This window comes from Entelurus aequoreus, linkage group LG19, assembly GCF_033978785.1.
Source record: "Entelurus aequoreus isolate RoL-2023_Sb linkage group LG19, RoL_Eaeq_v1.1, whole genome shotgun sequence".
NCBI classification, from domain to species: domain Eukaryota; kingdom Metazoa; phylum Chordata; class Actinopteri; order Syngnathiformes; family Syngnathidae; genus Entelurus; species Entelurus aequoreus.
This window is the reverse complement of record NC_084749.1, coordinates 30,633,131-30,647,609: the sequence shown is the minus strand read 5'-3', so window position 1 is coordinate 30,647,609 and position 14,479 is coordinate 30,633,131. Positions and strand designations below refer to the sequence as shown.

At 36.8% G+C, this 14,479-nt stretch overlaps 1 protein-coding gene across 1 annotated transcript in view; it reads right to left on the bottom strand.

Moving 5' to 3' along the window:
- raver2 (ribonucleoprotein, PTB-binding 2) overlaps positions 1 to 9,541 on the bottom strand; it is a 170,022-nt gene extending 160,481 nt beyond the window's left edge. Inside the window, exon 1 of the mRNA XM_062028263.1 lies at positions 9,152 to 9,541. Coding sequence (XP_061884247.1) covers positions 9,152 to 9,433 — 282 coding nt within the window. The 5' untranslated portion in view covers positions 9,434 to 9,541. The remainder of the gene's footprint in view (positions 1 to 9,151) is intronic.
- Between the last annotated feature and the right edge of the window lie 4,938 nt (positions 9,542 to 14,479).

Sequence of the window (14,479 nt, the reverse complement as noted above, 5' to 3'; positions counted from 1 at the left end):
ATTAATTATTATTATTATTATTATTATTTATCTTACGGTATATATCAAAAATAATATTGAGCAAAATTTAATTGAAATATTGTCGATGTGGCCCTCCAGCAGTGCTCGGGTAGCTCATGCGGCCCCCGGTAAAAATTAATTGCCCACCCCTGATCTAGGACGTTCTCTAAACAGAGATGGACGCACTATTGTGGAAAATAGAAAAACAAAGTACGACAAGTACAAAAACCACAAACAAAGAAGCAAATTAGGTAATTTTTAGGATTAACCAATTATTGTAGAAGTTGCATACCAAATTATGATGAAATAGTAGCTCTTTTAAGTAAATTAATGAAAAATGTAATCATCTGTAGAGTGGAATTCAGAAGCTCAAGCAGCATTCTGTGAAATAAGAATAGAACAGAATGTGCGATTGTTACAGTAACAAAAGTTTTGAATGCTATCAAATGACCATCAAATTGCTGAATGCAAGCGGTAGAACTACAAGCATTAATAGAAGCATGTAAAGTAATGAAAGATCAAAAGGTCACAATATATATAAATATAGCCAAAATATAGGAATGATAAAGTTTAATTCGTATAAAAAAGAAAGAGAAAAAGAAAGAATGGAAGCAGTACAGCTACCAGCTAAAATAGCAATATGCAAATGTACAGCACACACCAAAGGAACAGACACAGTATCAATAGGAAATGTGTTTGCTGACAAAACAGCAAAACAAGCATTGTCCTGAGGCTCCATGCACATCTAAACAAAGGCAAAATAATGCATATTGGATGATAAACAGTTTGAAAAATGCATGTAAAAAGAAAAATAGACTTTATAAGGAGTTTATCAAATCAAGAACAGAGAATGCTGAAAAACGTTATAAGAACTACAAAAACAAGTTGACCAATATATTGAGACAAGCAAAAAGGGAATATTACAGAAGAAGGTTGTATAAAAATAAAAATAACATAAAGGCTACATGGATTTTTGATATTGATATTTTGAATAAAGCAATAGGGAATAGGACAAGGCGAACAGAATTACCTAGATATTTAAAGATAATATGTTAATTGAAAACAAAGATGAAATTGTCAATGAATTAAATAATTTCTTTGTAAATGTAGGACCTAGCTTAGTAAACGAAATACCAAGAGCTAATGATAAATCAGGGGATGTCTGGAAAAGGGAATATAGGGTTATGCAGTCAATGTTTCTTAGTGAGATGACTTGAAAATCTTAGCCGATAATATTAAAAAGGAAATGGATAAACTAAAATTGTGGTTTGATGTAAATAAATTATCTTTAAACTTGGAAAAGACTAAATTTATAGTATTCAGTAATAAAAGAAAGATAGAAGTTAGTTCATGCATAAACAATGTGAAAATTGAGAAGTTTTCTGAAATCAGATTTCTTGGGGTCATCTTAGATCAGGGGTGGGCAATTAATTTTTACCGGGGGCCGCATGAGCTACCCGAGCACTGCTGGAGGGCCACATCGACAATATTTCAATTAAATTTTGCTCAATATTATTTTTGATATATACCGTAAGATAAATAATAATAATAATAATAATAATTAATAATAATAGTAATACTTCAACATAGTGTGTGTAACAGCATTCCATGACTAATATAAATAAATTAACATTAATAATAAATGACAGTAAAATAAGCACACGTATGACTGAGGAGTCAGAGCGTAACTTTGTGTGGTGTTTGAGTTGTCCGACTTTTTGTGTGGCCATAAACGCACCAGTGGTTTAGTGCTATGCGTGTTGGTGACAGATGACAAGTTGGTTTTGGCCTGGTTTGTACGGCAGAAAATGACTAGTTTTTCGAGATAGAATTGTTTTACTCATGTTTTTGGTGTGGTTATGTCCGAATATAAACAGTTTTGCTCAATAAAGTGATCGATATAATTCCTGTCCTCGAAGCATCTCGATAGACGTTACAATAATTGAACGGTGTTCAATTGAACGGTGTTGTAAACGGTGTTGACGAACACCATTAGGGCCGCTTATTGTCACTGTCACTCAAAGTTGCATTGCAAAATTCTATAGAATAAATATGTTTATTTTGTTTAGAATTCAGATGGGATTTGATTTGGTGCGCGGCATATGCACTGCTCAAGCGTCCGCTGCGCGCAGCGGACGCTTGAGCAGTGCGCAATTGCGCACGCACGCACCTTAGAGGGGACGTTGCTTTGCAGTTCATGCCTTGTTGAAAACACGCCATTCCTCATCAACTTTTCTCTTTTTAGCGTCTCGGGTGTAAACCGTGCATCACTTGTCGCTGCATGTGCACCTTCACTCGCAGGTTACACACGGACACACGCCCATAAATAATACTTTTCAAAATAAAAGCAGCACAGTTGTATTGCGCGCAGGACATAGATGTTTTTTCAACTTTATTTTGTAATTGCAGCTGTTCACATTCACTCACAACCACGCACACGCATACGTCCACACGGAAGTAATACAAATAACGATTTTCAAAACAAAAGCAGCACCGTTGTATTGCACACTCGACATAGATACTTTTTAAAATTTATTTTGTAATTTATAATTGGCCTCACGCGGGCCGGACAGGGACGCACAAAGGGCCGGATGCGGCCCGCGGCCCGCAGAATGCCCAGGTCTGTCTTAGATGAAAAGTTGACATGGGAAGCTCATATATTGCATGTGAAAAATAAGGTATCTAAAAGCCTATTTATTTTGAACAAGGTTAAATAATACAATGAGAACGTAATATTGCTCAATTATTCTATCTTATTTCAATTATTGTGCAGAAATATGGGGAAATACATATCACAGCAACATAATGCCTTTATTTATTTCGCAGAAAAGAGCAATTCGTATCATTTTTACAGTATGATATAAAGACCACACAAATGCACTCTTCATTAAGTCAGGATTATTAAAACTAAAAGACAATGTAGAATAGCATACTCTATTAGTGATGTTCAAAGCTAGAAATAAAGTTCTTCCGAAGGACTTACAAAAGTTACATGTGTTCACATCTGAGGATGAGAACCACAGAAGGCCGTATGATTTTAAACTAAATAAGAGTGCCAACACATTTGAAGCAAATGTGCCTGTCTGTTGCTGGTGTGAAAGCATATAATTCTCTAGACAAAGACTTAAAAAGTTGCAAGAATATTTTTGAATTTAAAAAGAGTTACAAAAACAGACAACTGGCATTATATCAAACTGATTTTTGATTGTGATTGGACGTGTCATTTTGAAAATGCTTAAACGAAAATTAAAAGTATTTTGGAGTCAGGGTGTTGGTAGAGGTAATAGTGATAAAGTCATCTAAAATAATTTGTGTTAAAAAAGGGTCAGATAAATACAAGAATAGTATTCTTCCATCTATTCCTTTCTGAACATGGAAATGTATAAAAAAACAAAACAATGAAAGTGTCAATTGTATATGGCTTGTATATATGCATTTTCATGAAAGGAATACAAATAAATGATGAGGATGATGATGAACAAAGAAGACATCTATGTATGTCCAGACAATAAACCAATCTTACAAAGAAAAATCGGTATAAGTGAGCAGCAATATTGAGCCAAGGTTGAACGCATGGCTCAACAGGAGGGATATGAATATCGTCATACAGAAGTACTATAATTCCTATAGTTTTATTCGTATAAAAAAAAAAAATAAATAAAATAAAAATAAAAATTTCGTATATGACATCTAGGCTTGGATTTTAATTAAACTAAATAAGAGTGAAGGAGAACATTATTGTCTGGTCATAGTAGATGCATTTTCAAAGTGGGTAGAAATATTTCCTAAGGGAAAAGCAGATGTGCTAACAGTAGCAAAAGCATTATGCAAAGAGATAATATCAAGATATGATATAACTAAATCTATACAGTAACAATGGACCTTATTTTGTAAATCAATTGATCTAGATAGAATCATTATTCCACATTGATAGCAAAAATCACTGTGCTTATCATCCACAAAGCGCAGGATTAGTGAAAAGGACAAACGGGAATAAAAAAACAGACTAAAGAAATGTATGGAAAAAACAAAACATCCATGAACAATGTATAGATTTAGTAAAAATGTACAGTACATGAACATTACAAGTACAACAAGACTCAGACCATTTGAAATAATATTTGAAAGACCTTATCAGCTACCAAAATTTTGAAAAATCAATGAAAAGGAAACGAGCATTCTCCAAGGGGGGACAGATTGTAAATAACTTAAAAAGCAGTAACGATAGTGGAAAGACCAAGCTGAGTCCACTTAGCACATGGTAAAAAGGTCATATAATGGGAAAAGTATTTGGGATTGTATTTACATTGTAAAAATGTCATATAATGAAAAAAGTATTTGGGATTGTAGTTGTGTTATCAAAGGGACATGTTAACTAGCACACTACAAATTCCACTGTGACAAGTTGTAAGCATACCATTTGATGGTGTGTCAAAGTTTGATAATAATTGGTTCCTGTTTTGGTAATTAATTTGTTCCTTATGGCGGAGCAAGTGGAAAAGGCTACAAAAACTGATTGTGTTGTATGTATAAGCCCAGAAAATTACTCAAAATGAGTCAAAAAAGTTGAATTGAAGTAATGAGCAAAACAAAATTGACCTTGTAGCTAAAGAGACAAAGCAGAAACCAATATTTGATAAATATGTGAAAAAAGCTAATTATACCTGCATTAACATGCAAGGCTCTGTACAACAGTTAGGAAACGTATCATCAGATAACTGCATACACATAGTAAATGTATCAATATTTGTACAAGAATTGTTAACACGCCTGAACAGTTTGATATCTGAACATTGGAAAATAACTAGACATGATGTAAACTGGCAAAGTGTTGTAGATCCAACCTATATTAATGGGTGTCCAAAGAAGTATATCTGACGACTATAAATTGGTAAATCAAGTTGCAGCTGGATTTGAATCATACGTCTACTGGTGGTGTACGATTAACAGGAATGTTGACAGAATAAGCTACGTCCACTACAACGTACAGAGATTGTAAAATTACACAGGCCAAGACTTGAACCCGTCGCTAATCAACTCGCCGCCACCTGCCTTATGGCTTTTCAAAACCGTATGACGCTAAACATGGCGGAAAAGGGCGTGTGCGCAATATTTGGTGAACAGTGTTGCATGTTCGTACCAAACTGCACTGATGCAGAAAGTAGCCTGACCAAAGCACTGGAAGGCCTGCACGCCCTTAACGGTAAACTGAAAGAGCATTCAGGCATAGATACATCTATGTAGGAGGGGTGGTTGGACGTGTTTGGCAAATACAAGTCTTTGGTATCTGGTAACTATGGCCGTGTTCAGCAATACTGACGTTGTGTGGATGTTGTTGTTTTCCCTGTCTGTGTTCTCTGTTTAACCGTCTGATTACCACAGCGATTAGCCCAGCAGATGATAAAGCTGTTCAGATGTACTTCCTAGTGGACGACAAGGAAGCTGAATCTGAAGACAAGGATACCTACCAGGATGGTGTTCCTGATTTATTTCCAGAAATGTCATAATTATGAGGAAAAAATTGATGTTAAATTCTGAGTGTAAACATAACTTTGTCGTAGGAAAATTTAAGCATTAACTGAAAATTGCAAGAAGAAGTTATTGGGGATAAGAAGATTATGGAGAAGTTAATTGATAAACAGGAGGGAAATGTCAGAAAAATTGTATTTAAATTATCAAAAAACTTTCCATTGTGAGTTTCCAATGAACAGACAAGAAGCTGTCTCTGCTGCACCAAGCCAACTGCTCGGAAGATTCCGCTGTGTACGATGGAATCAGACGGGAGGGGTCATCCATAGTCCTCCAAAACCTGCCAAAGCTGAATCCACGACAAAGCCCAAGCCCGAGGGATCTTCTTCTTTTGTCTTCTAATGTGACCGAAAACAAGGACTGTTTACATACTACCCATTCCTGTTGAGACAGGTGTTGTTGCGTAAACATTGAACATCTAAATAAAAGAGAGGACGAAAACCTTCTTCGTCAGAGCGTGGTGCAAGACTGTACAGAGAAGTACAGTGGCCATGTCTCTCCTCAATTGAGTCCAAATTTAATTCTGTCTCTGTTTGATTCCTTGCCTTTTGTCTTGTTTAATAGATGTCATCAGTGTTTGAACCTGACAGTTGTCAGCTGGGGATTAGTACATTAAGTGTCAGTTGTCAACTAGCAATTAATGCACCAGTTGTCAGCTAACGAATTGTGCGCTAGTAGCCAGCTAGCTTTTGGCAACGCTATACTATATCATTTGAATATCTTAGTATTGCACAAAAACAAGTCACCTATAGAACCAGTTAAATTTAAAACACAATGTTGTATGAGATATATAAGTAAGGCGTCCTTGCGCCGTCTATCCATTAGTTTGAGGGTCATTCGCCTAAAAAACGTTGAAGACCCCTGCTCTAAGAGACTATGACTGTCATAAATTAAACATTAGCCTTTTTTCCAGAGGTGCCTGAAGTGTATTACCTAAATAATTTTTTTTTGTGGCAGCCCGCCACATCAATTGCCTATTCGCACATGCGTAGTAATATCACTTCGTTTCAGGGTATTTGAGTCATTCTGTGCCTCAGATTAATGCCAGTAATTGATTATTATTAGATTAATCACATAACTTGTTTTGACAGCCTTAATTTCTAAACATGCTTGTCTTGTTTTAGTCAGTGACCATAAAGATTTACCTGCTCATGAGTCATGGCCAAAAATTGCTTTATATTATGACATCCAATCCAGAGGAAACTTTAGCATATGCTTAATTGATCATTGGTCCACTGACAAGTGGCCAGCAAGTACCTTCTTTTTTTAAACTTTTGGTCATGAACAAAGTAGAGAGGCACATCCGGGCACTTCTGGGTTTCAGGCGATGGTCTGGAGTCACATTAGGCTACTGTTGATTTACTTAGATTTGGCCATATTTTGAAAGGTTTAGAGGCAAATATATAAGCAATCATGAAAACAATATTCAAAATGGGACGGAGTGGAGTCATACATTCCTAAGATATTTTTTTTTTATGATTTAAACCATTCAAACCATTATTCCCTGAAAGACAAAGTTGGATTTATCCATGCATCGATAAGTAACGTATTTGATAGACATAACGAGTGCCGTACTGCTGTGATTGTGACGCTAATGAATAAAAGGATAAGTTTGTATGCAGTTGATTTCCTGCTATAAATATTACTCGGTCATCTACAATTCATGTCTGCAGTTGTTTTTATGGTGTGATGTTCATATTTTGGCTCATTATTTAGCTATAAATGTCTCTGTTGTTGAGCAGTGTTTGCTAGCGATATCAAGGTTCATGCTGTTGAGCCTACGAGAGATTTATTCATCTAGTTTATCAATACTTATTATTTCTCGATTCAATACGATTCTTGATTCAAACCGATTCTCGCAATTTATTATCTGGTATAATAATTATAATGAAACTTGTATATAACTAGATGAGGCAATTCCTGAAGGACTTGCGTGTGAATGCTCCAATGCTGAAGTTGAACTGAAATCCTGGAATTTTTTTAGAATTGTTGAGGTAGAGCACACAATTCCCAAACAGGCTGACCATTTTGAAGTTAGAACAGTTTGAATGAGATGAAAAACGTGGGAGTTGTGGAACTTTGAAGACTGTCCCATTGATTTCAATGGGAATTTCAGAAAAAATTGGGAATTTTGGGACAAGCGGGAATTTTTTGAAAAGGGTGAAAAAAACTTGAATGTTCTTAATGAGTTGAAATGGTTGGTGTTGGAATTTTTAAAATCGGTCGAGAAATGTTGAAGTAGTAACTTGAGAAATGGTATTACGGAATTCCTGGAATTTCAGGAAAACCGGGAATTTTTCCAATCAAAAAAACAATTTGGTTTTTTGTCCTGATTAACAGGAATGTTTTGACGGTGGAACGGTTGAAATGCGTTGAAAAAAGTGGAAGGAGTAATCGCCAGAAAAAAGGGTGGAAATAGGGCTTTGGAAAGCCAGGAATTCTGGAAAATCCTGGAAATGTTTTGAACTTGGAAAAAAGGAACTTTCAATTTCCAGGATGGTGGAATGTGTTAAAGGTGTAATGGTTTGAATTGGTTGAAAAATGTGGAAATGGTGGAGGTTAGAAGAATGGCCAATTCATTTTGAATGGGAAAAATGTCCCGGAAGACCTGGAGTTCTGGGAAACCTGGGATTTTTTTTTTAATTGTCAAGGGAAAGCCCGCAATTCCCTAATAGGCTGAACAGTTTGAAGTTGGAACGGTTTGAATCGAGTGAAAAATGTGAAAGGTAGAGTGCGCCAAAATCTGGAGAAGAAGAAGAAGAAGACGTTTAATAAATAGATTAATTTTGGTGTAGAAAACTATATGCTTTGGAGCATTCACACAATGAAAGTATGAGTGTACAATGAAGGAGTAGCATTTAATAAGATCTGCTTTTACGTTCTCCTTTTTGGACATGTTAAACTGTGTGTGACACTAAATATGTGCTGTATTATTGTGTAATCTATGCATTTTGGAAATAAACAAACAGGACCGAAGATGACCCTATAGCAGTGGTTCTTAACCTGGGTTCGATCGAACCGTAGGGGTTCGGTGAGTCGGCCTCAGGGGTTCGGCGGAGGTCAAGACACACCGACTCATCTTGTAAATAAAAACTTCTCCCTATCGGCGTATTATGGATACCCCCAAACAATGTTCCCTCTAATTTTCCATCTGATTTGCAGGTGTGTAATTTGCTGTGAGTTTATGCACTGTGTTGGTTTTGTTCTTTGAACGGTTCATTATGTGCAGCAGTAAAAAAACATAACTTTATCTTGAGTTTAAAAAAAAAAAACGTTTAATTTTTCACAAAAGAAGGGTTCGGTGAATGCGCATATGAAACTGGTGGGGTTCGGTACCTCCAACAAGGTTAAGAACCACTGCCCTATAGTAACATAATAGGATGATCCCACAACATTGTGAACACTGCTACACAGACATTGCCTTTTAGAGTACCTACAAAATGTAAATATATGATCTATAATCATTGCTATTTACTCTTATAATTACTTTAAAGGATGAAAAAGTGCAATTGTAAGCCAAAGTAAACTGATGCGCATCATGGGCAAATATGGTGTTTTTTCCCACTTGTAACTCATCTACTTTGACTTTGTCTTTACGAGCGGTAAACATGAGAAGTGCTACCTGGTTAGTTGAGTCGGGCGGGAGGTTCTTCATGAGGATTTTCCTCCTGTTGCTCAGCTCCTGGCGAGTTTTGGCGAGCCTCTTCTCAATCTCCTCGGGTTCCAGCTCCGGCAAGTCACGGAGGCTCGTCCACGGCTCCGTGGGCTGCGCTGTCGCTGCCGCCGCCGCCTCTTCGTCCTCCGGCTGCTGGCTCTCGGGACAGTTCATCGCCGGAGAAAGTGCACCGTCCGGGACGAGAGAGGAGTGGACGCTCGGCGGCTGGACGGACGAGGCTGCCGCCATTTTGGACGCTGAAAGAGGAGAGTGAGCGGGAATCCGAGGCAGAGAGCAGGTGTGAAGTGCGTGTACCGTTGATTTGTGAGCGCGCGCGCGCGCATGTGTGTGCGTGTGTGTGTGAAGGGGGTGGTGGACAGAGTGTGTGTGTGTGTTAATTAATAGAATGTCAAAATTGGCAGTATAGGCTACTATTACCCCCGCCCTGATGTAGTCAACACTGCATATACTAAATGCTAACAAAATGTTGATAGCTTTAAAGTTTGGTTCACAATTGTGTTAACAAAACATCTCAATTAGTAAGCACTATACTAATATTTTAAAATAGTCAAATTATAAAAGGTACTAGTGTTGTGCCGATACCATACTTGCCAACCTTGAGACCTCCGAATTCGGGAGGGGGGTTGTTGAGGTGTGGGGTGTGGGGGGTGAGGAGTGTATAGTGTATATATTTTAAAGTTTTTCTTATATATATATATATATATATATATATATATATATATATATATATATATATATATATATATATATATATATATATATATATATATATATATATATATATATATCAGTGACGTGCGGTGAGGTGCATGACTGGTGAGGCACTGACTTCATCTCAGTCAGATTTACAAACATATGAGCCCTAAAGAGTATCTTATTCACCATTTGATTGGCAGCCGTTAACGGGTTATGTTTAAAAGCTCATACCAGCATTCTTTACACATACAAACTGTAGCACACAAAAAAGCACATTTAATAAAAAAAACATTATTATGGTCTTACCTTTCTTGCTGGACATCCACGCAGCCAGCCTTTGCGTGTGTACCACGCCGTTTGAAAAGAATGGGTCTTCTGTCCTGAAGTCAAAAGCAAACCTTTTAGCTCCGGCGTTGGTCTACCTTTAATTATTACCCCCTGCTTCGATTGAAAGTCCAGTTTAGAAAACTGTTTTATTTTACATATGTAATCCTCCATGTTTTTGATAAAAGTTCAGGCGAGAGAAAATAAACAATCGCTGCACTGACTTGCTAACTTTTTTTTTTTTTTTCTTCTGCGGCCGAGGAATGATCTCTGGGATCACTACCGCCCTCTACCACCAGGAGGTCGGATTACTGTGAGCCTCAGCCAGTACGTCTTTTGCAGCAGTTTTATGAACGCTCAGCACAAAAAATACGTTACACACATACAGTTGTTGACAAAATACACTGTACATTATATACCTCAGCTAACTAAACTATGCCACAATACGGTCTCATTGCACAGCAGGCCAGCAGTTAGCCGAGTCATTGCGCACAATCCATGTTGAGGCACAACTGAGTGACGTGCCTCAACTGGCTGCTGATCACCGCACCGTCTCTTCTCAGTATTTGAACGGAAAATGTGAAAAAATAAATAAAAATAATCTAAAACTGGTGAAGTTAAATGGAAAATAACTTTAGTATAATCACTGGATACATATAACATTTTAATTAATTTTTTTTTCTTTTTACATTTTTTTTCTTTCCATGATGGCAGGTGAGGCCCCGCCTCCCCTGCCTCTACTGACTGCACGTCACTGATATATATATATTAGGGGTGTGGGAAAAAATCGATTCGAATTCCAATCGCCATTCTCACGTTGTACGATTCAGTATCGATTCTCATTTTTCAAAAATCTGTTTTATTTGTTTTATTTTTTATTAATCAATCCAACAAAACAATACACAGCAATACCATAACAATGCAATCCAGTTCCAAAACCAAACCCGACCCAGCAACACTCAGAACAGCAATAAACAGAGCAATTGAGAGGACACACAAACACGACACAGAACAATCCAAAAGTAGTGAAACAAAAATGAATATTATCAACAACAGTATCAATATTAGTTACAATTTCAACATAGCAGTGATTAAAAATCCCTCATTGACATTATCATTAGACATGTATAAAAAAAAAGAAAAGAACAATAGTGTCACAGTGGCTTACACTTGCATCGCATCTCATAAGCTTGACAACACACTGTGTCCAATATTTTCCACAAAGATAAAATAAGTCATATTTTTGGTTCATTTAATAATTAAAATTAAAAATCTACTACTCTGCTTGCATGTCAGCAGACTGGGGTAGATCCTGCTGAAATCCTATGTATTGAATGAATAGAGAATTGTTTTGAATCGGAAAAATATCGTTTTTGAATCGAGTATCGCGTTGAATCGATAAAATCGATATATAATCGAATCGTGACCCCAAGAATCGATTATGAATCGAATCGTGGGACACCCAAAGATTTGCAGCCCTAATATATATATATATATATATATATATATATATATATATATATATATATATATATATACATATATATATATATATATATATATATATATATATATATATATATATATATATGTATATATATATATATATATGTATATATATATATATATATATATATGTATATATATATATATATATATATATATATATATATATATATATATATATATATATATATATATATATATATATATATATATATATATCAGTGACGTGCGGTGAGGTTCATGGCTGGTGAGGCACTGACTTCATCACAGTCAGATTTACAAACATATGAACCCTAAAGAGTATCTTATTCACCATTTTAATTGGCAGCAGTTAACGGATTATGTTTAAAAGCTCATACCAGCATTCTTCCGTGCTTGGCACTCAGCATCAAGGGTTGGAATTGGGGGTTAAATCACCAAAAATTATTCCCGGGCGCGGCGCCGCTGCTACCCACTGCTCCCCTCACCTCCCAGGGGGTGAACAAGGGGATGGGTCAAATGCAGAGGACAAATTTCACCACACCTAGTGTGTGTGACAATCATTGGTACTTTAACTTAACTTTAACTTTACACATACAAACTGTAGCACACAAAAAAGCATATTTAATTAAAAAAAACTTTATTATGGTCTTACCTTTACTTATAAATTAAGTCCATGCCCCGCTGTTGTGCTGGATTAATGCACTCCCGTCGTAGAATGCACCCCCTGATGGAAGTGTTATGTCAACTAAAACCCACACTTAAACTTTCCACGTGCAAGATTTTATCTATTTAAAAAAGTTATTTAATAAGAAGCCAAAAAGTGCAAAAACAATAATGTTCGTGTTGGAGGAGTTGTGAATGAATGAAATATGAAATCCGTGCTGCAGTCTGCAGGTGTACCTAATGTTGTGGCCCTGCGGTCATTCACAACTCCTCCAACATGAACATTATTGTTTTTGCACTTTTTGGCTTCTTATTAAATAACTTTTTTAAATAGTGTAACCGAGGGTTTATAAATGCCGCCTATACTGTATGAAACTACAAAATAATAAACACGGAGGCTCCAGTTTACATGAGGACCACTTTATTTACCTTATTTCAAAAACCTCCGCTCCACTCCAACGTGTCATCACTTCCGCTCTTAGCGCCTTCAAAATAAGAGCGCAAGGCATATACTGTATAACAGCGTGTAACAGGAATTAACATCACAAAGAGGAAAGCCCATAAAAATAGGTTACAATAGATTCAATCTTGCACGTGGAAAGTTTAAGTGTGGGCTTTAGTTGATATAACATGCCCCCCCCACCCCACCCCCACCCCCCGTTTTCTACGGCGGGGGTGCACCGGCACAAGGAGGCGGGATTACTGCGAGGCGAGCCTCAGCCAGCAGTGAGTCTTCGCAGCAGTTTTATGATCGCTCAGCACAAGAAATAAGTTACACACATACAGTTGTTGACAAAATACACTGTACATTATATACCTCAGCTAACTAAACTATGGAAATGTATAATATAATTCATATAGCAATACGGTCTCACTGCACAGCAGGCCAGCAGTTAGCCGAGTCATTGCGCAATCCATGTTGAGGCACAACGCAGTGACGTGCCTCAACTGGCGTCTCTTCTCAGTATTTGAACGGCAAATTTGAAAATTCAGCGATTTTGAATAAAAATAATCTAAAATTGGGGAAGTTAAATGGAAAATAACTTTATAGTATAATCACTGGTTACATATAACAATTTAATTATTTTTTTTTCTTTTTACATTTTTTTTCTTTCCATGATGGCAGTGACTGCACGTCACTGATATATATATATATATATAGCTCAGTGACGTGCAGTCAGGGGAGGCATGGCCTCACGTGCCATCATGGGAAGAAAAAAAATGTAAAAAGAAAAAAAATGCATTAAATTGTTTTATGTATTCAGTGATTATACTATAAAGTTATTTTCCATTTAACTTCACCAGTTTTAGAGTATTTTTATTCAAAATCGCTGAATTTTCACATTTGCTGTTCAAATACTGAGAACTGACTTGCGGTGATCCGCAGCCAGTTGAGGCACGTCACTGACTTGAGCCTCACCATGGTTGCGCAATGACACGGCTAACTGCTGGCCTGCTGTGCAGTGAGACCGTATTGCTATATGAATTATATTATACATTTCCATAGTTTAGTTAGCTGAGGTATATAATGTACAGTGTATTTTGTCAACAACTGTATGTGTGTAACGTATTTCTTGTGCTGAGCAATCATAATACGGCTGCGAAGATGCACTGGCTGAGGCTCGCAGTAATCCCGCCTACTGGTGGATAATGCACCCACGCCGTAGAATGCACTCCCTGACGGGAGTGTTATGTCAACTAAAGCCCACACTTAAAGTTTCCACGTGCAAGATTGAATCTATTTAAAAAAGTTATTTAATAAGAAGCCAAAAAGTGCAAAAACAATAATGTTCGTGTTGGAGGAGTTGTGAATGACTGAAATATAAAATCCGTGCTGCAGTCTGCAGGTGTACCTAATGTTGTGGCCCAGCAGCGGCGCATGGACTTCATTTATAAGTAAAGGTAAGACCATAATAACGTTGTTTTTATTAAATGTGCTTTTTTGTGTGCTACAGTTTGTATGTGTAAAGTTAAAGTTAAGTCAAGTCAAAGTACCAATGATTGTCACACACACACTAGGTGTGGTGAAATTCTGAAAATCCTCTGCATTTGACCCATCCCCTTGCTCACCCCCTGGGAGGTGAGGGGAGCAGTGGGCAGCAG